Here is a 25,247-nt window from a genome sequence, read left to right on the forward strand (position 1 = left end):
GCTTATTAATTTAAATGGCACACATGCACTTACCTAAAAGAAAAATGTGGTTAAATGTCAAGGGCAAAATGGTTACAGTATATGGACCGTCTCATCTCTAACTTTCAGTTAGCAGGCCAGACCTTAATCTACTAAACTACACCTCCCCACACGAACAATACCATGGAACAAGCACTGGGTCAAAAAGCCCACAAGAGAGACGGTCAAAATTTTATGTTACACACACCCACACAATGTATGCAAGGAAGTCAGCGTGAGTCATTATGTGGAATTGCATATATGGGCTGGACCTCAGAGGTGTTAATGCTCAGTACTAACACCTTCAACCACATACTGTAAACCCTGGTAACAAGCACACAACCACACACTCATGCAATGTGGAAAGGGATCAGTACAGGAAAGCCAAAAAAATTGCCTGCAGAAAGGCTGTGTCTGTGTTTGTTTGAGCAAGTGTGTGTGTATGAGAGGGAGAGAGACATAATGCATGATGAAAGGACAGAGATAAATCAGTAGAAAAAACATGAGAAGACATTTATAGAGACAGAAAGACAAAAGACACAACAGCAACACTCTAGAACTTTATATCGTTACACAAAGCACCTAAACTACACACAACAGCATACAGTTCATTTTCTCAAACAATGTTAGTGTCCAGTTCTGTCATGCCACCTTTTTTAGGTCACATTTCACCCTTGTGTGTGATGGACAATGAGCAAGATCTGTGTATTGCACTGTAGGGCTGTCAAAATGGCTGAAAAACTAAATTCGAATTTTGTGCTTAAATATTATCAAAATTCGAATTATATTCAAATTTAAAATGCATAATTTCAGTTAGGGAAAAGAAAAGCTTTTGGCTTTTCTCCTGAGGCCACAAGAGGGCGCATTGAGCATAAGATAACATAACTATCTGTCAAAAAAGTGCATAATGTTTAAAATAATGTTTATAAACCAATTATAATTATTAAGTTGCTTAAACAACTATAAACAAAACAGCAACATGTATGCATTCATAGTTTAATACAAAAGGCCGAAAGCCAATCACACGGAGTACATTTTTCGATTAAAAACACGAGTTGCAGTGGGATGGGGAAAAAATCCCGCCATTAAGTCTCGAGATATGTTTTTTCAAAGTTGAACTTGCATTAATTTTACATGGCTTTCTAAATATGCGGTTCTCTTGTGCGAGACGCGAGTGCAACGGTGATAAATGCGCGAAATATGCGTTCTGTGTGAACGGCTTGGCTTCAGTTTTGACGTAAACAAGATCTTCTCCGCATTGATGTTCTCTTTTCCCGCAATATTTGTAATCAACAACGCAGCAGCGCCACATCTAGTGGCTTCAACTGGATAGGCTAACAAAAACATTAAAATGTAATGACACTTACATCGTCATCGCATCTCGTGCACCACTGATAAGGCAGCCAGCCTCCTTAACGCACACCTAAAATTCGAATGCAGCGTTTTTGCATTCGAATGTGGATTTTTATATTAAATTCGACGAATATTCGAAATCAAAAAAAAAGTTTTGACAGCCCTATTGCACTGTGGGAGATGCTGTTTCAAAAGGCATCTCCAAATGCAAAACAAACTCAAAGGGAATGTGTATGTGGTGGTGATGGGTGTAACAAGCTAGGGCCAATGATAGAGGAGAAGAAAGGGCAGAAGAGAGGCACAGAGAAACGGAAAACATTAAGAAAAGCATTCTTACCTGGCATCTGCTTCACTGTAGTACTCTCTGGCTACAATGTCTTCAAACAGTTCACCTCCAGTCACCCTAAAACACAGGAAGTTCAGCCTGGCTATTTGCTAATTCAAACAGAATTCCTGTTCTAGTGCATGTCCCTTCCTAGAGCTCAGTTTCCATGGAGACGAGAATCCAATGTAAAAATTCTCCAGAAAGCTAGAACTGTGAAAACCAAGTGGAAGGTTTTTAGGATTCACAAAGACGGCATGCCTTTGGGGAGGCACTTTTTTTTTTTTTTTTTCCCATTTGATACCCTTATTATCAACATGTTTTAGTTCAGTTCTTACAAATTATAACTCATGAAGCCCATGTATTCTTAAAAGGATGGTTTGTGAAAAAAATTTAAATTCATAAAATGGCTTTTGAAGACTCTGAATACAGCACTCCAGTGTTGGTACTGTAAAAATAAGCTATTAAAAATAGTTTACGGTCATTTAAATAAAGCTGAAATAAAATGATAAAATTATGAAAACTTAAACTGAAAACTGAAATGAAAATAAATTCAAACCAAATGGAAATATTAATAAAAAAACTAATAAACTTGACAAAAGCACATAAAAATACTGAAACTAAAATTAAAACGAAAACTATAATAATTCAATTCAAATACTCTAATAGCATATAAATAATACTGAATGACACCACAGAACATGTGTCATACGTACTACTTTGTTTATCATTTTTGGAGCTTGACAGACACTAGTTAATATCCACTTTCATCAGAAAACAGCAGCCTGAATGACAGCTAGATGTTTTAAAGTTCTCTTGGTAATTTCCTACTTACATTCCATCGTAATTATGATTTATTTTTTTCAAATTTGTATGTCCAATCAATCAAAATAAAATGAATGCGTTGGCCAATTTTATTATCTATACTTTCTGTCAAAGATACTGTATGAGCTTTATTATAGTACAGCAAAATTAAGAACAATAGAAATAGAGCTTTGGCGATTAGATGCATTTTAGGTGTGGAATTGACGCTTTATCAGTGTATTTTATGAAAACATGTTTTTCCATGCAAGCCTGTCAACCGTATATAAACAGGCAAATGAGTAGTATTTTCTGGCAAATTTGATCACTGGTCTTCATAACCAGTACACATAATGCATATAAATTATATTATAACAATAACAATTTGTGCATGTGTCCTCATATCATAAATACAATCATTCCAACATGACCTGAAGGCTGCAGTGCTCTTTTTGTGTTCATTTAGTGTTGTGAGAGTGAGCAGATGACATCCGTTTAACAGTGCAGAAAAACAGAATGCTGATAAAAGGCTTCAGAGGCACATAACATATGAAGTATGAATCATTTTAAGCTGCACTCTTCCTCGCGTCAAAGCTAATTTGATGACAGGAAACGGAGGAACATTCTGACAGGAAGTACACTGACACTTACAAATCAAACAGTAGGTAGTGGAAGCCCTCCTCTGATATACTGTCATGCAGACGAACTAAAACAAAAACAGAGAATTGAAGTTAGATTTTATTGTGGCTGTAGGGACAAAAATCACACAACATCCACCTGACCTGAAAGTCTGAAAATAATCAACTGTCAAAAACCCATTTTGAGTTTAAATGCTTAAAATGCACTTCAATAATATACATGTCTCTGATTCTAATTGGTGGAGGTATAGCTCACCGATATTGGGGTGTTTCAGCAGACGACAGATTCGAGCTTCTCGTTCGAGCTTCTGATGGTCTGAGGGTCAAACACAGAAACACACAGAAAGTGTTGTAAGCAGTAATTATAAATCACTGAACGGTGTGATATTAGCTGTAAAGAAACAGCCCAACAGTAAGGATGGACTAATATTAAAATGCTGGTCGATATTGATAAGCCTTCTTTTATATATTTTGTTGTTGAAGCTACATGTACTAACACAATAAAATGCTAAAAAATGAAATAAATATTTCGTTAATATGAATTTAGGGATCACAATTTTACAATTTAAAGTATGAAACACAGATAATCATTTTGAGATCTGCTTAATCTAATCCAAATATAAAAACAAGCAACAACAAAAAAAACATGCATATTTAAATATCTGTCAATATATATCAAATACTGATAAATAAAATAAAATACAATAAAATAAAATAAATCTTTTAACTGACATGGTACCAATAAACTGTGCATTTCAAATATTGTACAATTTTGGGTAGACTTTGAATAAACCAAGTTCAAAATAAACAAAGCTTCATAGCCATCACATTGGTCCTAGCTCCAATATAGACTTACAAGCCATGTTTCCATTGGTAATGACATAATCACAAACCTGATATGCCATTATGCTTTTTAATTATGTCATCACTATTTCCGGTGTTGAGTGTTGAGCATTTGCCACAAAAACATGAGAGGAGGCAGCAATCACAAACTATAAGCTTGTCAGAGTTGCGCTAAATCAACATCCTAGATCTCATTCAGTCTTGATAAAAGGGTCAGAATGGCCCAGAATCTAGGGTGGCTAGATAGAGACTCAACACAATGTTTAGATGTACACCTTCACTTTTACTCCAGATTAGATTTAAGGTTCAGACGGTGAAAACAAAGCTAATATCTAGGGGTGTGACGGTTCAGATTGCTCATGGTTCGGTATTTGCTTTGTTCAGGGAAAAAAGGACAATGGTCAAATAAAAATAAATAAAATAATAACAAATAATCAAACTAGATGCAACAGCACAAATAAATACAATAGAGCAAAGATACAAATAAAATAAACAGTGTTTTTCAGGTGTTTAACCATAATTTTCAGGCACAGAAATTTTAAAGTAAACAAATGTAAAACAACAGTGCATATTTCACTGTATAAAATAAAGACCAATCCTTGTTGAAGTTACAAAAGCTATTCAATAAAGAGAAGTGAGTGATTTCCTTGTCTTTTGTTGTTTAACATTAAATTCAGTTTCTAAGATCACATAAGGAATATAAAATGCATTAAGCCTACACAATTCTATCTTTTGCTTTTTGTCAGTGTCAACACAGCACGCGCTAATCGCTGTACATCCACGCTAACCATTAGCTTGGGGACTTATATGTAGCTGTAATATCAAGTTTATACAACATTATGCACAGAGAAAGTTAACTTAGTATAGTTAGTGTACGGTCTTGTTCACAGCTTAGTTGGAACAGTTTGACATTTTTTGCACATTAAATGCTTGTAAAGGAAGTTTTGTATTGCATCGCGCGAACCAAGGCATACAAAGATACATGCAAATGCACCCACAGAAACATTTTCAGATACAATCATTTCACAACACCAATAATAATAATAATAATAATAATCTGTAAAATAATCACTTACTCCTGTCTGTTCTTAGCACATCAACCATCACTCATCAACCAATCACCAATGTAGATATTTACTCGCATTTGCAGGAACCATTAATTTGGCCAACCACAAATTCTAACAGTCAACCTGTCACCACGGCTGTGACGCCGACAGTGTTAGAAGCGTGCCAATTACAAATCTTTTGGTCGATCTTACCATTAAACAATTAACATTTGCATGACGATATCAGCATGTTATAAATAAAACCTATAGTTCGACACGTCACGGTCCCGCCATTGACACAGAAGATGATGAATCAATCCCGCGATTCCCTCCTGGACTTTGACGCATGTGCACTTTACGGTGTCAGAGCTAATATTTTGAGGTATATATTACTTAATTTTTTTAGTGTTACAGTTATTACTGTTAACAAATAGGTAGTGTAGGTAGAATTTGCCAATTATTATATATTTTACTTGCCAACTAATATACTTACAGTTAGGGGTGTAACGGTTCAGATTGCTCACGGTTCGGTTCAGGGTTTTAGGGTCACGGTTCGGTACAGTTCAGTTTGGTATGTGCTATGTTCAGAGAAAAAAGGACTAAAATAAAAAAGAAAATCAAATCAAATAATCTAACTAAATGCAACGGCACAAATAAATACAATAGAGCAAAGATACAACAGAGTTTTTCAGGTGTTTAACAGTAATTTTCAGGCACAGAAATTTAAAAGTGAACAAATGTAAAATAACATTTTTCACTGCATAAATTACAGACCAATCCTTGTTGAAGTTACAAAAGCTATTCAATCAAGAGAAGTGAGTGATTTCCTTGTCTTTTGTTGTTTAACAAACAGACAGCAAGAATAGACTGCTGTTCCTTTAAGACATAATTCACAGATCCAGTACACTGATACTGATACACATGCGTGTTCTTTCTCGACTTTTTACATTCACTTAGGTCTGGGCGATAAAACGGTATCGATATTTATCGATGGTACACCTTCTTCGATAACGATATAAAAAATGTTATATTAGTTGATTTTAAAATAAACATTTGCATTTGAATGCAAAAATAGTACAATCAAATGTTAGGTGTGCATCAGCTTCATCAGTGGAGCACGAGATGCGGTGATGATGATGTAAGTGAGGTTGCATTTTAATGTTTTGTTAGTCTAGCCCACGAGACGCGCTGCTGCTGTGTTATGCATTCAAAATATTATTAGTTAAAAAATATAGTGGTTAAATTTAAACATTTTTTTCTATTGCTCTTTGTTTTAAAAAGGTTATAAAAAATGTCAATAATTATCGATACCGAACGATATGAAACATTATATCGTTGATACATTTTTTAGCTATATCGCCCAGCCCTACGTTCACTTAAGACACGGCCAACGATGTTTGCAAGGATACTCACAAAGACGGGCATGTTGACATACTTTTTGTGTTAGTTTGTCAATTCAAACGCAAGTCCTGAAAGAGAAATCAATATTTGCACGGCACGCACTGTCTGATGAGGCTCTCCATGTATGCATGCGCTACGGATGAGTGCACGCACACACACATCTTCAAACAGTGCGAATTCTCAAGCACTTATTCTTTGCTTGCATGTTTAAATTGACAAGGCTTAAAAACACATGCAAATTAGTATAGTTTAAACACAGATAGTGTGTGCGGTTCATGTCTCACCTGCACTTGCGCACTTTCAACACCCGGGTGATGAAGGCATAAATGACGGTTAAAACTAGCGTGCATGTGGTATTCTGTGTTGTTTGTCCACATTTTTTGATCATCGCTGTTGTAATGTGGGAAGCCAATAGGTCTGTTTTATGCGCTGTTATTTTCAACAAACCATATTCTACATGCATCGTCAGATTTGAGATGAGCTGTAGTGCAAGTGGGGTCAACCTCAAGTGGGCCAGGGCTGTGGGTGGGTGCGGGGGCAGATCGCGGTACCGCGATACGTATTGTGGGTGATGTATTGCAGTTTTTCGTTCCGTTTGAATATTGTTACACTCCTACTAATAGGGCTGGGCGATAAATCAATAACGATAATTATCACACAATATAAATTTCCTCGATAAATGATAATAAGAGGTCGATAAATTTTCGATATAATGTTTATGAGGCAAAGGCGGAACGAAAGAACGCAACTCATTTGAAGCACGTCACTCAGACCGTTTATCCGCTCGGATCAAAGTTTAAATGGTGGCGTGGCGCAAGCTTCACTAGAGCAGATGCGTTCACTCACGCGAGCGAGCGATAAACAGCGCTGTGAGATCCAGTGTGAAGCACTTGAATTCAGGGAAGGACACAAATGACTCGGTTTATAGTCAGATGAAACAGAGCTGACAAACAGGAGAAACACTGTGCGCAACGATACAGTCAGAAGACTTTTTAATCTACAAATCGCCATCATTTACCATGGATTTACTGTAGTAGCACTAACTGCACCATGGGATTGTGTCAGACATGTGGGCATTTTTGTCGTATTTATATTATTAATGTAGACATGTTTTAAATGTATTGAAGGAGGAGTAATGGAATATAATTACAGTATTTTTTGTGATTAAGCTATAGCGTTTATGCATTTATACTACATTTATTTAGACTAGCTACTGTTTTTCATACAAATACCTAAAAACTAGGGCTGTGTATCACCAGCAAAGTCACGATACGATACCTATCATGATACAGAGGCCACAATACGATACGGGACTGCACTGAATTTCACCTCAGAAGAATTTAGTAAAACAACTGTTTATTAAACACGGCATACTATAGGGCCATTGCTAACTATTGGCAGAGCAGGCAGTTGACCTCTGCATTATGAAGGGCGTCCATAACTGTACCACAGTACAATATAATCAATGGCATATGTTTCATGTTTACATTGTGCACTCCCCACCCTACAATATTTTGACTGTTTGCATCTTGTTTTTTAAGCCCATAAATAATAATGTACTCGTTCTAATAAATTTATATTGTAATGTACTCATTCTAATATATTAAAATCATCTTAACATTGCTGGTAGGTTATCATTGCACAAATCAACACACTCTCTACGTTTAAAAAATAAAAATTAGAAGAGTTCTAAACTAATGCGCTGTCTTCACTGTAGCTCACGCACATACGTTTAGTCAGATCACTCTGCGCGCTCGCACAGACATTCTTTAACTTTTTAGCGCTGCCCCGCAATTTTATCAATAAAATAGCTTAATTGCTGAAGAGCTACATTATCTTTCTCAACATGGAGCTGGTAACATCAACTTTTCTGATAATAGAATATTGAAGTGGAGATCGCTAAACTGAAAGCTAACCGGTGTTTACAGAAAGCAAGCGCGTTTATGCTCAGTGGAGAGAGTGCACGTACACATGGTTGCCAGGTTGACAAAGATAATTAACACTTAATAGATATTCCCATATTGCGCAAGTGGGAAGCTCTGTTTCGGGGATTACATCTCTTCATATCAGGCAACCTCGGCTGTGTTCCTCTGCGGCCAGATCAAACCTCGTTGTAGCCTATTTACAGGTGCATCTCAATAAATTAGAATATCATGGAAAAGTTCATTTTTAAGGAAATATTACCACTCCGCTCCGCTCACATGCTCTGACTGCAGCGCACGTGCCGCAATATTGATACAGGGCCAGCTGTATCGATACTTGTATCGTCAGATCTCTGTGATGATACATCTTCGTATCGATGTATCGAACACAGCATATTAAATTTTTACCATGGTATTGAGGTGCTATATTTGTGGTTTTAACTGTGATTATCATGATCTAAATGCATGCTACTATGGAAGACCAATGGTTAAAAAAACAACTCAAAACAGTCAGAATAATTCAATTTCACCATATAAAAATTAGATTGCTACAATTTTGACAGATATAACTAATTTTGATAATGAACATAAATCTACATCTGCATCCTAACTCAAGCTACTATCAAATGTATATTTCTAAGAGAATGTTATATTATTAATATTATCAGGCAACACAAAACTGTGATTATCATGATCTAAATGTATGCTACTATGGAAGACCAGTGGTTAATTAAAAAAAAAAGTCAGAACAGTCTGACTAAATTTCACCATATAAAAATGAGGTTGCTACAATACTTACAGATATTACTGATTTTGATAATGAACATAAATCTACATCTGCATCCTAACTTAAGCTACTATTAAATGTGTATTTCTAAGAGACAACATTTTTTATATTATTATTAATATTATCAGGCAACACAAAACTGTTTCTTGATTTAAAACAATATTACTCATTACAACGTGCAGAACTAAGAAATAATTTTTTTCAAGATATTTATTTTGTTAAGGACAAATGACTGGAAACGTGTAAAGAATTCAAAAACGTGAAGTGTTTGTCATGTTCTGACCATAAAGAATAGTTTAAAACCACAATTAACTGTCTGGTTTTTACAACTTTCACACTGGAGCAAAAATCTGACTTTAAACTTGAAAGAAATAAAAATTTGATATTCATCGTGATAATTATCGACACCGACTGATATAAAAAAACATTATCGTGATAATTTTTTTGGCCATATCACCCAGCCCTACCTGCTAATATATAATCTAAATTTCTTCTGATCAGTCATCTCAGGCCTGATCTCAGCCCTACATTTGTCCATATCTATGTCTCATATATCTATATCTATATCTATATCAACAAACCTCCCAATATAGGTCATGGTTGTTGAAAAGCACTCAACTAGCCCATCTGGACAGACAATGCACTGACTTGGCTGTTAATTACAATAATAACGATGATGCAAATGATGATGTGTTACTATAAGAGTGGAATAAATGCTCCCTTCTTGAAAATCAAGAGAGAAAATCAAGAGAGATGGCACTTAAACCCCATCAAGCCCAAGATGGATGAGGGCGATACAAAACGTGTGTCTTAAGCTTATGATTCATGCTCTAGAAGGGCGTCTAATTTTTCAGCAAACTGATAGCAGCACAAATAACACCTCAAAACGTATCAGGAAAAACTAAATCCAACAGCAACACACACAATTAAAAATCAGCTTTCATTAATGACAGACACAGCTGAAGGCAAGACAAGCTAGGTTGGATATATGGATATATGTTGGCCCAAAAAATGACCTTTTAAGTCACACTTAAAAATGTATAAATGTCCCTGCATTAGAGATAAAATATCAAACCAAGTGGAAAACAAATGACTTTTCCCAGATTAATTAATTTCACTTTACTGAACATTTTTTCTGATGACGTTTCCACTGTTTGACAACCACAAACATATAGTAGCTATTCTTTTATCTATACACTTCTTTTTGCTAACTGTTTCGATTGGAAAGAGTGCCTGTGCTATCTTTAAAATGACACTTGTTTTTTTTTTGTTTTTTTTTACAGAAATAAAAAATAAGATATTTTTACATGTACCTTAAGTGTCCAAATACTTTTTGGGGGGAGCCACTGTATAATGCATAACCTCCACTGCATCAGTAGTTAAACACAACAATGTATGAAAGCGAACTCAAAAGATAAATTGCCATCTGACTAGGGCTGCACAATTAATCGAATTTCTAATCGTGATTACAATTACGGATGCCACAATTACATAATCGTTCAAAGCAGCAATTAATCGTTCAAAGTCCACTTATATTATTCTGCATGCTTAAGATGCTTTTTTTTTTCTACATGTTATCTTAAGGGTTTTTCGATTGTTTTAATTTTAGTTTTTGTATAACATTATAATACCATGCATATTTTTACCTTTTTATTTAAAGAAGAAACCAATCCAATGTATAGTTGACATTTGAGGCTTAATACTATAGAAAAGCAATAAAAGTTTTTCAGTTAGTGTTTTCAGCTTGTTTATTTTCATATAAAAATATGGCATGCAGTTGCTTCAAGCAAAGGTGTAAGCATCATTCATTTAATCGTAATTAATAATCGCAATTACAATTTCAAAGGAATAATCGACCATTATGATTTTTGTCATAATTGTGCAGCCCTACATCTGCCCTCTGTTAAACAATGTTTATTCTAACTAACACTCAAGGTCACTATGTCACACAGTGACATAGGGAGTTGCATATGAAGAGCTAATTCGCCTGTGTTCGAAAGGTTTTGTTTTTTGTTTTTCTTCATTTAATCATGTTCCACCTTTACCTATTGTTCAATAGTTTATTGTCCCTATTCTAAGCCATGCCATATTTTAAGATTTAATGGCTTGGCACTGCCTCGTCTTACTCCTACTAACCCCTATCACAGAGACAGGCTTCTTGATTGGCTATTGGCCGGCTCTGGAATCCCGCCCATTTGTCTGTCGCTGACGTTGATGTGCGTTGACCTTAAGCTCAGCTGCTGGGCATTCTCCGAGTTGTACACATACTCCTGAAGCTGTCGCAACACTAGAACGCCAACACCAAACACTGTCAACCCAGCTATGGAGCTCCGCTCGAGCTAATGAGTTCCCTGCAGAAGCATGCTAACTAAAACTGTCTTCCTATTTACCACATTTACATGATACTCTTAAACCACTACACACTTCATTTCTGAGACAAAATATCAACTTCAAGGTGAAAACCATGCCTTGTTAGTTAAAAAATTTGGTGGCTTGGCAGTTTATGATCATGGAAAAATGAGATATTTTCAAAATGAACAACATCTAGTCAACTAAATGATCTTTAAGTTGGCATGAAATGGAAATTCACCCTACTTTCTAAATGCGTGTTATTGATCTTACTGTGAATGATTCATCTAATGATTTAGTCCGCTTAAACCCCGCCCATTCTTACAATCCACTTCAGCCGATCTGCCTCCATTCAGTCAAGAACTGGTGGATTGAACCAAGTCATTGCCTATTTTTTCAGTTTTGCACTTCAAAATAGGAAGAAAAGATCTGTCACGACTTCTGTTACATCACAACTTTAAAGAAGCTTGATTGGATGCATTTCTCAAATCTACATAAGATGCATTCCTGTATTCAAAAACATCTGGACAGAGCGCACCAGATGTGTTTTTAAATGACAGCATTTTTATAACACAATGCTAGTAGCAAAATAACAGTGTGATCAAAACACCCATCTGAATGCATAAAGATATAGCAGTGATGTTTTCAAGGGAAAGAATTTAAATACCCAACTATTTTTGAGATGATTGTACAGTGCAAAGTGCACAACAAACCATACAACTAAACTGCAACATGCTTAAAATATAAAAACTAAAAATAATTGGTGCAAGATAAACCAGTAGACTAATTGATGGTTGGACAACTAGACTATTACTGTGACTCATCGCTAATGGGTCTTACTACAAATCACATCTCATGAACTTATTTGCTCGTTTTTCCAGGGTCATGTCCGTCTCTCTGGGTCAGATGAGAGTCCCGTGCTCCAGGCATGTAACTATGCTTGTTCTCTGCTTCTCTTTCACACACACACACACACACACACACAAAGATGCCAAGTGCCAAAGGTGTTTTCACTGTCAGACCTCTCTTTATGTCTTTCTCTCAAACAGTCATTCATGATGATTCCTTCTCTCTCTCTCTCTCTCTCTCTCTCCCACACATTCCTTTTCTGTATATCTAGGTCACATTCCCTCTCTCATGCCCACCCTCCTTCTCTTGACAGATCATATTGTTTCTCTCTTCTCAGAGTAACTCTCAGCCTAAAGACAGTCACTCCTAATCTACACGACCCACCGCAGTGCTATACTGTCAAATAAATGTCAAATTGAACACTGTAAACATTTATCATCCTATACTTGCTTTTTGTGACAAAATGGTACAATAACACAAAGCTACAAAAAAAGAAAAAGGCTAGGGTGAAGCTCATGAAACCTGTCAAGAATGTTGACACTGAAAATAATAAATGTTTTTTAACACCAAATCAGCATATTAGAATGATTTCCTGAAGGATCATGTGACACTGAAGACTGGAGTAATGATGCTGAAAATTCAGCTTTGCCATCACAGGAACTATTTACATTTTTAAATATATTAAAATAGAAAACAGTTATTTTAAATTGTAATATTATTTCAAAATATTACTGTTTTTACTGTATTTTTGATCAAGTAACATCAGCCTTGGTGAGCATGAGAGAATTCAAAAGCATTTAAAATAATCATATTGACCCCTTTAGATGGTAGTGTATATATGAAATCATGTCACAATGCAAAAAAACAAAAAACACACACACACAAAAACGAAAATATGACCTGGACATAATCTTGCCAGGTTTTATAATGACCAGTCTTGTCTGCATCAAAAAAGTAAACACTTAAAAGACTAATCTTACTAATCTACATTCCCAACCTTAATTTGATTTCCTCTGACCACGCAATCAGAAAGCAATGTGTCTCTCCACACAAGCTGTATTTAGAGGGTTGTTGGGCCTATTTTAAAATGTTTTTCAGTGCCTGTGGAATCAAGTACATGTCAAGTGCTTGTTCTCCACATTACACATTCTCACCACAATGACCACACAGCTAAAGGGACATGATGAGGATGACACTCTGGCAAAGCAATTGCTGGCTTCAAGTTTCAGGAGGGAGGACAAAAGGGCATAAAAAGATTTACACCCCTCAACAGCGGGATGGCGTAAAAACTGAAAATCTCTTTCTGACATTTCATTGGTGTAGTTTCTGTCTCATTGCCATGGTGTTTGGATCTGCCTTTGGCACTAACAGTAACCATGGAAGCAGATTTAAATATAGTTATCAGCATGTTGTAGAACTTTGAGTGTTCTTTGAATGTTCTGTAACTGAATTTCTGAGCATTTACAAATCAGTACTACCATGGTACCAAATGGTACCATAGTATCCTTTGATGTAAATACTACAATACATGAAAATGGTCATTTTTCAGTACCATACTATTACCATCTACCATCACTGCACATAGTGAAGTTGGAATGAACTGGAAATGCATCATCCATTTTCTAAATGCATCTTAAAGATCTTACTGTGAACAATTCATTCATGCACGTTTCATATTTTCAAGATTTTTTTGACCTTGTACTTTTTAATCAAAATGTCATAACCGATGGATAGAGCCAAGTTCCCTTAATACATTTTTTTCTTTTTCAAGAATCCATTTCACTCCGAAGTATGTCACAATACAGAAGAAATTAACTTTCATTACTTCGGTAACATTGCAACTTTAAATGACCATGTTTTACCATGTTGTATATTAGTTGTAAAATTGTTCCTAGAATTAAAACCCAACCATTATAATGTAACGAAAAATAAAAACATTGAACGTTTCAGAACATTTTCAGGAACTGACTAACCTCTCGCGGAGAGTTTTTTGGTGTTGATGATTTTGGCGGCGTATTCTTGGCCCGTGCTCAACTTCACACATCGTCGCACCACTGAAAACGCTCCCCTGGGATAAAAGACAAATTAATTGAGACTTTAAGTATATAGACCTGACAGTATAATAGTAACATAGCCATAACAGTTCTACATGTTGACAGTGAAGTTTCTGTTGTATGAAAATTTAAATTCCAAACACCAGACAGACTGCCTCAAACCCTGGCAGCGTGTGTGGTATTTGTTTCTAAAATTTCAGGAGGGAATAAACAGAAGCAAAGAGAGTAAGATAATGGACCCCATGTTAAACACAGCAGATTATTTATTCATCGCAAATGTCCCTACGTCACATGATCACACGGTCGGACTCTTTTGCAGTAGTGGCTGTTCGATTGTGAAGACTGATGTCACTAAAACGAGAGCTAATTCTGGCGGCCTGTATTAATCAATTATACTCAACTGGGTTTGTGTTATATGAATAAAACAGCAGAGTAGGTTTGTCATGTTTAATAGGTTTTCACATCTTATGGCAAGAAAGACGACTGGGCTTAAAACAACATTTTTGCAAAACCTACATTTATGCAATAATGCAAACACTGTGATGTAGCTGAAGATTGCATCTCTTCACACTCATCTTAGGTTTATCATACATGGGTTGTAATAAAATCCAAATAGGCAGTATTGCACAAATATGCTGAAACTCATTTAGGTAGGTAGGGCTGAATGATTTGGAGGAAATTAATCTAATTGCGATTTTTCTGATAATTGTGATTGCAATTTCAATAATAGCAACAATGATTATTAATTAATAATAAAATAATAATAAATTAATAATTAATAATAAATACATCAGAAAATTAATATTAGAATGTTACAATAGTGTTACTATTCCAACAGTAATATTTCTTAGTTTGATACTTTAATTTAGTGAAATTTTTTTTTACTATCATTATTATTCGTAGTAATAGAAGAAAATACAAATATTAATTAAAATAATAAATATTACTATTACATTTAAAGGGGTCATGAACTGAGAAATCAAATTTCCCTTTTATAAAAACATCCTGTACGTTGCAAAACTCAAAACTTTCTCTTTAGTTTAAAACAGCTTTTATTGAAGCCAAGCTCAGAAAATGACTCGTTTTGGAATACTCCACTTTATGATGTAATAGTGTGGCTAAACACTCGCTCACGTCCGGTGTAAACAAGGGGGAAAATTAGCAAAGATCTCCAGATCACGTCAGTAGTATATATTTATTTAATGCCAATGTCAGCATCAAAGGCTATTTTCATGGCAAAAACAATTAAAAAAATACAAGTATAACAAATACAATAAAAACCAGCAAACAAACAATCACAAGTTATATCACACAAGATTTTTTACATTAACATGCGATAAAAATTATAAAACTTTTCCTGGCAAAATTTTACTAATTAACTTTTTAAGTGAGTTCACTTCATAAAAGAGTTTTCCAGATCACGTCAGTGAAACACTGTTTGTTTGCTATACTTTGCTACGGATTCATTTTTAAACAAGACAGTATGATGCAGGCTTTTCAGAGAGACAAAGTAAATGATGATGCAGCGCTGAGTCTGACTAGAGTGGATCCAACAGTAATGTCACAACACACAAGTGTGAGTAAATGTGCTTTTACCACTGCTGCATTGTCTGTTTCAGACTGTTTGATATATACTGAGTATTTATACATTTTTAACCCAAATGTTTTCAGAGTACGTCACAGCAGCGTCCAATTGTTATTTTAAGAAGCAAAACTGTTGGCCAATCATAGCAGTGGCCATTTACTTGAGAGTCTTGAATTCGCCCCGCCTATAAAAACAGACTTTTCTGCAGAGAGGCTACAAAACAAAATAGCCCGTTACTTCTACATTATGATTTGTTTAAATGTAAAAATCACACTAACATTATAAGTGAACCTTTAAAGGAACACTCCACTATTTTTGAAAATAGGCTCATTTTCCAACTCCCCTAGAGTTAAACAGTTGAGTTTTACCGTTTTCTAATCCATTCAGCCGATCTCCGGGTCTGGCTAAAGTTCACTAAAAGGTGAAGTGTGTAATTTTTACGGTGTGTAAATCAGCCAGAAATCACCATTGACCCTTACTTTACTTTCTTAATATGTCCCTTGTCTTAGTGTGAAAAATCCATTGGTGGCATCAAAAAATACATTAGAAAAAAGTCATCAGACATCATTAAAAAAAAACTTTAAAAAATCTCAAAACCACTGCCAATCATGTCAGGGGTCGTCTCTAGGCAGTATTTAACAAACCGCAGTCACCCGTAAGTGCTCTTCAATGGGGCCTGTTTTTGTCAGGCCAGTTAAAGCCCTTAGTGTCTATTAAAGTGATTTATAAGAACTGGATGTGTGTGTGTGTGTGTGTGAGGCACAAAGACTCCAGTTCCTCCTCTACAACCACCTCTCCCTGCATTACTGGGATGACTGGAGCTACAGGGTAAAAGAGAGACACATAAACACACAGGTCACATGCGATTCTGTGCTACAATGTGTTGTCAGAGGTCACGTGCTATAATATCAGCATATTTCTGCTGATTTGAGCAGCAATGCGCAATTTGAATGTTGTTTTCTGCTAGACCTCAGGCCTGAGGGGTGATGAGACCTTCATCAAATGCTCTTGCCCTGCTGCCCCTTCACATCCGTGAAAGCATCACTAAATCCTTGCTGTTCATTTCCTCTTCCTCACTATCTCACCATTCACTCATTGTTCCTGTAATACTTGATTCCCAGGGAGAATTTGCATAACCTCTACATTCAATCCCAGTTCTAAAAAAAACCGAGATGGTCGAGAACGAGAAAAAAAGATAACTATGCACTTACACGCATATAAAGCACTGACTATCCAAACTCTGATTAAAGGAAGTAATACTTGTACACATAACATATGTCTCGTGGTAAACAATGCATTATTTTGACGGTTCTTACAAAGAATGATTTTTGAATGATAATAATGTAAGCATATGAAATAGGCCATCGTATTAGTAGCAGTTTTTTTTTCATTGTCCTTTTCGCTAAAGACTCCTTTCCGCGAATCGATTTTTCCAGTTTATTTCAAAGATCCGATTCAAAATAACGATTCAATGATTCTATTAGCCATGATTTATTCATGTCATCACGTGGTCCCTGAAATTCCAGCGTGAAATTTTACGAGCTCAAAAACATTTAAATAGTCATATCTCACCACCTCATAAAATCAAAGTATTTTAGCTCTTAAAAGTTACTTACAGCCTGAATATAATTTGAATTTGCAATCCTAAATCAATTAAACCTCTCGGCTGAAACCGTTTTTACACAAATGGAATTTTCAAATCTGTGACCAACCTGTCATACTGGTCAAGACGCAAACATATTTCCAGTACGTTTTATTTGTTAATATTTCTGCTACTGAAGTAAAGTTCGCCTCAAGTTGCAAGTATTCTATCAGTTCACTCCAAATGCAGAGACAACCGAGTTCATTCATTTGCACCGATTCAGTCAGATTCGTAAACAAGTAGTTCAGACCGGTTTGTGAACCAGATCAACCGATTCCTTCAAAAGATCCGAATCAACGAACGATTAGTTCACTATTCGGACATCGCTATACCATAGCCTACATACAGTATTTATAGTAAAGCCCCAAGACGTTGATTACGTGGAAATGTCAAATACTGCCCAGAGCAAACTACCACTAAATTTTGCTCTTGCATTTCTACTTTTACATCTGATGATCAAGGAATCTTTGCTTGAGGGGCGTTGCACTAATCAATATTTTGTTGCATCTGCGGTAAGTGGGTTGTTTTGAAATCATATTAGACGGTCTGAGTGGTGGTCAGCGGATCTTGGCAGGACTTGCGTGTGTCTATCTTCTCCCTCTGTGACAGCACGTTTATCGGGGCACCACCACTCCTCGCGCTTGCTGTCAGTTTGGTAACCCTGCACAAATATCATGCAATCTTCATGCAGGACAGTTCCACACATGCACAACCGTTAACCTCGTGATACTCACTTGCCCAACTCCTCGTACAGCTGATATTCGTCCGTGAAGCGTGTACATGTAGTCGTGGCCATGTCTTCCCGTCTCGGACTCGGACACGTTTTAAGAATTAAAAATCGTCCTTGATTCAGCGAGCCAGAGCGTCCGGGATAGTCACCTCGATTTTGCGCTCAAAAAAAGCCTGATATGTTTTGAAATGACAGGTTTATGGTTGAGTAGGGTAGCGTGTATGCTGACGGCGGGCGTCCTCACCCCCGCGCTGTGCTCCAATCGCCTGCCTTCAAAATCGACTGCGAGAGCACTCTGACAGCTGACTCAAGCTCGCCACCTATCGGCGGCATGCAGAACTAGCGTGCGTGGGCGCGCTAATGGTTTACTGTTATAGTTTTTTCAGCCATTAGATAACGAACTTGGACGCACACTCTGATATTTCATATTCAGCTCAATGTCAACATCATTAACCCCAATTACACTAATTAGAGCTGGTATGACTCATTAGGAGTGTTTTGGTTCTCTGTGGAGGAGGGGCAGAAATTCACAAGAACATTTATCGGAAAGAAGATCAATGCTAAAGAGATTCGGCCGAGAATGATTCAGAGCCAGTCACACATTTACAGTTATTTATTCATTTTTGGAGAGAAACGTATCTTCTTCATAAAAAAAAATAGATTAAAACTGTAAAGTGTTAGGTTCACATGCTGATGGCTCATTGACATTTTTTTTTTCAATTTATTGTTTTATAATGACATCAAATATTGATGTGTAATGAGACCAAAAAAAAACAATGAATATTTTATTGCTTGAAAAATATGCACACTCTAACTCACCACTGTCAGTTGGGCTTTGATGGGAGTTCAAACAGTATTCAATCATTCTGGGCCCTTGAAAATTAAAGGACTAATTTTAGTATTCAGCATTTCTCCTATAATAAGCTGGTCACATCGAATTTGCATTTACTAAATTTGTAAAATGTAAGTATTTCAGAGGTAAATGTTTGGTAAATACATACAAGACAGAATTCTTATTCCTCGTTGATTTTTAGAATGACAGCAATGGCTATAGAGGGAGCAAAAGATAAAATTCAATGAGACTGAACTATCACAAAGGGCTTTACAAATATTCCACAGCCTTGTCTATGAGAAGAGACTGTCACACAGTAAGACGCAATGCATTGACATGAAGGTGAAAAAGGAAATCAGCATATGAAGCTCCACCGTTAGGACTCTTGTCCTCCACCAGGAGGCGCTACAGAGACTCCTCACAGCTGTCACCCTCTCGCACCAGTTTTAGCTGGACAAAAACAAATAACACATTGAAACAAATATAAATCAACTATTTACACAATTAAACACATTTTAATGCCACAACTGAGTTTGGAAGGAAAAACGGTCAAATCCAATACTGTGGTTTTAGCTGTGCTGATTTTTTGACGCAAAAAGTTAATCTTGTCAGTTCCTGAATTAAATACTGTGCAAATGAAGGGTGTGAGTCATTCACCTGGAGAGTAACAGCTGCTGAGGACTGCAGAGAGCATATGAGAGCTCTGGTGCTGATGGAGAGGGAGTTCTCAAGCACTGGAAGTTTGATCTACAGCGAACATACAACACACATGCTATGTACAAGGCAAAAGTGGAATCAAAGCACTAAAATTCGATGAATGCAATACACAATATGAAGAAAACTTGCTTAAATGGGTACTTCGACATGACATTTCAAGCAATCACATGTGTTTCCTGCAGAGTGACATGGTCATTCCAACTAAAACTACTTTAAACATTTAACACATTTTTGTATGTGTGTATATATACCTATATCTATATATATGTGTGTGTGTGTGTGTTATTCAGCGAGGACGCATAAAATTGATCAAAAGTGACAGTACAGACATTTATAATGTTACAAAAGGTTTCTATTTCAAATAAATGCTGTTTGTTTGATCTTTCTATTCATCAAAAAATCCTAGAAAAAAATGTATCACAGTTTTTCTTCAAAAATATTAAGTAGCACAATTGTTTTCAACATTGATAGTAAAACGTAATGTTTTTTGAGCACCAAATAATCATATTAGAATGACTTCTGAAGGATCATGTGACACTAAGGAGACTGGAGTAATAGTTGGAAATTCAGCTTTGCCATTATAGAAATAAATTACATTTTAAAATACATCAAAATAGAAAACAATTACAATTAAATTGTAATAATATTTCACAATCTTACTATATTTTTGATCAAATAAATGCAGACTTGGTGAGCATAAGAGACTGAATCAAATATTATATTTAAAACAGACAATTTAGTTGAATGATTGAATAACCCATGACAGACAAATCAGAATCCCAGTAAAAGAGATTCATCTGAAAGGTAAATTTATTCTATGACTAATATATAAACATGAATATATACCATATTTAACTGCCCATATTTTAACTGAAGATGTCATAATAACATTATGATTTCACTTAATTAGCCTATAGGTTTTAATAAACAGCAAATATGTCTAAAATGTACATCTTACCCATGGAAATACTCAATAATAACCCCATAGATTACAATAAGTACTGAAGAAAATAATGACATTAGTAACAAGTCACTTAGGGCCTTCTGTGCTATTTCTAAGTTTCTATTTTATCTTATCAATTCAAAATAAAAACAATATTTTTTCTCCACAAATCTAAAAATATTAATGTCCACAAATCCCTCATTAACAAATAGACACAAAAATCTTTGATATTAAACATAAAACAAAGTCATAGATCACTATTTATAAAGATACAAATTTAGATAAATTAACCTCAAAACTCGAGGTGGTGTGGGGGGATCTTACCGCATCTTTTCCTATATACAGTTCATGGACACCTTATTTGTCAATTGCCCATTATCCAGTAGTCTATTATGGTAGAAAACAGCTGATTAGATTTTAAAGTTTTCATTTAAAACATGTATCCAACCCTCAGATTCTCCCTTAGATTAACTGCTTCTACGAATTGTTCTCATTTGTCAGTGACTTTAGATAAACTCTGCTAAATGAATAAATGTTAATGTAAACGCCAACTCAAAGTGTCCCCGCCTCACCTCTCCAGATGTGAGGTAGGAGAAGGAGTTGGTGTTGAAAAGTTGTGGAAGAGTATGAGGAGGCACACAGCTGCCCACCCAAAGGAGCAGTGCCAGTGGGCAGTAGATCAGATACAGACCCCCTGGATCCAGACTAGAGACAGTGCAGCGCACGGCTTCTCCTAATGATGGCATGTTGGCATTATCAGCAGAGACAGACTGCAGGGGTGAGAAGGGTAAACAGAGACAGAGGCGTCATCATCCCGTCAGGAGAGAAAGTGTCAATATTTTAGGTGGAAGTTTGCTTTGGCCTTAAATGTGACATGGATTTTCCTTGCTCTTTTTTATGTTTGGTGTACAATGCAGACAAACTTTCATGGCTTTCAGTTCACATTCCAATTCAACAAGACCATTTATTATAGAGGTCTTTTACACAAAAAGCCTTTAAAGGTACAGTTAGTTGCCTGTTTTTATTGGTTTCGACACTGTGGAAAATGGACAATAATAGAACATTTGTCTATTTATGACAAATTTTTGGATATATTTTTTTGTCTTTTCTTGTTTTTTTTAATTATGAAAAATCTAGCCAATACCAATAAGTTGGTAGTAATGTTCTTGCTATGGTAAATAACCAAGAACTGGCAGATGATAGATAACATTTATACTATTTATACAATTTTGTCTAAATAAATTAGAGATACAACTTTAAAACTAAAATTAATCATTTTAAATGCTGTAAGTGAATTTAGGCATTACAACACTGTAATATACAGTATAAAAAGTGGACATTCATTTTAAGATTTGCTAAAGATTGCATTTAATAATGTAAATTAGTGTATATGTAAATTAGTGCAATGTAATAAGTTTACACAGGAATTATATGACGACAAAGAAAATCTAAATCTAAAAATAGACAATTAAATATTCAGTATTGGCTGATATATATCCAATACTTATCATATATTGATAAATTATACTGATAAATTACAAAATAAATTTCTAATATCAGCAGACATTCAATGCGATACTAATATAGTGTGCATTCCTAATTATAATTATATTGGTGCCAGAAATCTTGACATAATAAGTAAAAAATAATATGCTACAAATAGAGAGATACAGTAAATGCATTTATTGCTAGAGTCGTGAAGAATGTGGCATCTCTAAATCCTGCCATGTGCATAACAATCCAACAGAGAATTACGAATTCTTACAGACAAGGAAACTGTCTCATTTCAGTGACTAATTTGGATGAACAGAATGTTCTAAATGTCTGTCTCTCACCAGAGGCAGAATAAGTGGGTAGAACTGGGAAGCAGCGCTCAGCGTGTCCATGGAGACAATGAGGCTACGCAGTCGTAGACGTTGATGTACACAGCTCCGCAGCCCAGGCAGCAGCACTTCACTTTTGCACAGACTGTTAATGTAGACAGGTACGACTTTCAGAAACTGAGGCAACACCAGCTGACAGAAAGAAAGACACACACAGAGAAAGAGAGAGAGAGAGAGAGAGAGAGAGAGAGAGAAGAATGACATTCAAGACTATTATCCAAATGAAATAGGATTCACTTAGAATGGCTTCTCAATATTATTATCTGTGTCTGCATCATTAATGTGGCTAATGAATGGTAAAATTAATTGAGATTGGGGTAACAGTATATTAGACTATCTATTATCTCCTAAAAATACTTCCCCCCTAATTACGCAATTCACTAATAACTGTCTAGGGCTTTTACACAAATAAGGCAATGTGACAAAAAGGTGACTATTTATTTAAGCAATTAAAAATTAATTGGCCTGAAAACTTATTTTTTTAATTGGTATCACCCATCATGGTTAAATATTTGACTAAAATTACTGCTTAATCTGAAACTGTATGATAAATTTCTAGAGTATCTGAACATTCAAAAGCGTGTGCTGGTCTAGTAACTTACGAAACCTATGAAAGATCCTCATTAAAGAGAGAGTAATATATGAAGTAGGGATGCACAATATTATCGGACCAATATCGGAATCGACCGATAATGGCTTTAAATGTAAATATCGGCATCGGCCTGATATGAAAAATTATACCGATATGTCTTACCGATAAGAGGAGTATATTAACCCATATGTGCTCAGGGTGTGCTAGCGATTAGATCACGTCAGCAGTGTGGCTCATTCTTGAAGCAAAGTTTTGCCTGAATGGTGATTGGATTCACTGTTTTGATGCTGCATTTAAACTGAGAATGCAAGTACAGAATGACGCGTTCGGTGTATGATAGAGTAAACAGCAACGCCCGTTTCACACCGCATGCGTAAGCAGAGCAGAGGCAGCGCAGAAGCGGCGCGTATGCAAAGCGGGAGCAGCGCGCGCCCATTGTGCTTTCACACTGGCAGCGTTTGTTGCTTCTTCTTCTTATGATGATGTTTAATGGCGGTTGGCAAACCAGCTTTTGGTGCATATTCCGCCACATACTGGGATGGAGTGTGAGGCGCTGATATCAAGGGAAATGCTAATTCTCAAAAAAAAACAAAAAAAAACAACCTTCTACCTATATTTTATTATATACATTTGTTATTTTCAGAAAATTAATAAGAGCGTTATAACCTTTATGAGAACTGTTTAACACATTCTGTAATGTCATAGAATTAATGCCGTCAGATTTTAATTCCTCTTTTAACTGTATTCTTTCCCTTTCATATGCCCTACAGTTAATCAGCACATGCTCTATTATCAGTTTGGTTTAAGATAATTAAAGCAAGTTTTTCAATAACTAGAATAATATGTAAAAGTATGGTATTTGGGGTAAAAGCGCCCCTGCTGTTGGGGCGAAAGGCACAGTAATTAACATGATAATTAATAGATGGCTGACTCCAATTGTTGACATGACACATGGTTAGATTCAGATGGTAAATATCATATAGCCTATTATGTTGGGTGTCCACCTTAGAGATATTCACCGTGTTTATAATGAAACCATCATATTTAAAAACATGATATTAATCATATCATATCATATAATAAAATATAATTTGTTGTTACTACTGTAAATCTATATTAACTTATCATGGGATCTCCTTCAATGCTTTCAAAATCTTTACTTTTTATTTTGTTTCTGTATTTTAAAAGATATTTTTATATAAACATTTTAATGACAGTATATTTATTGAACATTTATCAAAATAAGTAGGAAATAGCCTAGTACAAACTTTGCTAAAGTGATTGTTTTGAACAAGTATTAAAACTTATTTGAACTTAGACATTAATATTAAAAAAATATTTTAGCTAAAGTATTTATCAATACTGTGTGCCTTTTACCCCATGATTGTGAAACACGAAACACCTCACGTGATTTTACAGTGAAATGCAGCAATAGACTCGGCGCCGAAACTATCGCAGCACTGCTCTGCTCCTGCTACGCGCTGCCGCGCCGCCTCTGCATGCGGTGTGAATGCTCTAATCTGTTAACATGCGCGCCGAAAAAAATACGCTCTTCTTACGCGTGCGGTGTGAAACGGGCGTTACCCCTGATGCAATCGCGATCTCTCCGTGCTAGAAAGTATTTCTCTTTGCTCCTGGATTAAACTGTCAAAATTGATCAACCATTCAGAATAGATCCATGCCTGACTGATGAAAATGCTACTGGAAATTTTATTGGCTGTAAGTGAAATGCACCAGAAAGTCTTTCAACAATCAAAGATGGAACTTTAATTTTTTTACAATGTAAGTTCTAATCTGTTAACATGCGCGCCGAAAAAAATACGTGCTGCTTACGCATGCGGTGTGAAACGGGCGTAATAGCACGTGCAGCGGCAGCAGCGGCAGCCTCCCCCGGGTCCTAATGCCTGCTCAGTAAGGAGTTTTAATTCCGTAGGGGGTGT

General features: G+C 35.8%; 2 protein-coding genes across 30 annotated transcripts in view; both read right to left on the bottom strand.

Moving 5' to 3' along the window:
• Nucleotides 1-18,601, bottom strand: part of LOC107696072 (calcium/calmodulin-dependent protein kinase type II subunit beta-like) — a 65,306-nt gene extending 46,705 nt beyond the window's left edge. For all 29 annotated transcript variants that reach the window (XM_016496249.1, XM_016496237.1, XM_016496248.1 and 26 more), the window contains exons 1-5: nucleotides 18,345-18,601; nucleotides 14,303-14,397; nucleotides 3,389-3,448; nucleotides 3,146-3,200; nucleotides 1,709-1,774 (exon numbers count right to left, since the gene is read on the bottom strand). In XM_016496249.1, coding sequence (XP_016351735.1) covers nucleotides 1,709-1,774; nucleotides 3,146-3,200; nucleotides 3,389-3,448; nucleotides 14,303-14,397; nucleotides 18,345-18,406 — 338 coding nt within the window. In that variant the 5' untranslated portion in view covers nucleotides 18,407-18,601. The remainder of the gene's footprint in view (nucleotides 1-1,708; nucleotides 1,775-3,145; nucleotides 3,201-3,388; nucleotides 3,449-14,302; nucleotides 14,398-18,344) is intronic.
• Nucleotides 18,602-19,223: 622 nt separating this feature from the next.
• Nucleotides 19,224-25,247, bottom strand: part of LOC107696053 (protein transport protein Sec24C-like) — a 17,051-nt gene continuing 11,027 nt past the window's right edge. The window contains exons 16-19 of the mRNA XM_016496199.1: nucleotides 22,668-22,847; nucleotides 21,405-21,602; nucleotides 19,830-19,919; nucleotides 19,224-19,622 (exon numbers count right to left, since the gene is read on the bottom strand). Of these exons, the coding sequence (XP_016351685.1) occupies nucleotides 19,578-19,622; nucleotides 19,830-19,919; nucleotides 21,405-21,602; nucleotides 22,668-22,847 (513 nt within the window). The 3' untranslated portion in view covers nucleotides 19,224-19,577. The remainder of the gene's footprint in view (nucleotides 19,623-19,829; nucleotides 19,920-21,404; nucleotides 21,603-22,667; nucleotides 22,848-25,247) is intronic.

Source organism: Sinocyclocheilus anshuiensis, unplaced genomic scaffold (genome assembly GCF_001515605.1).
Source record: "Sinocyclocheilus anshuiensis isolate Anshui unplaced genomic scaffold, SAMN03320099.WGS_v1.1 scaffold935, whole genome shotgun sequence".
Lineage (NCBI taxonomy): Eukaryota > Metazoa > Chordata > Actinopteri > Cypriniformes > Cyprinidae > Sinocyclocheilus > Sinocyclocheilus anshuiensis.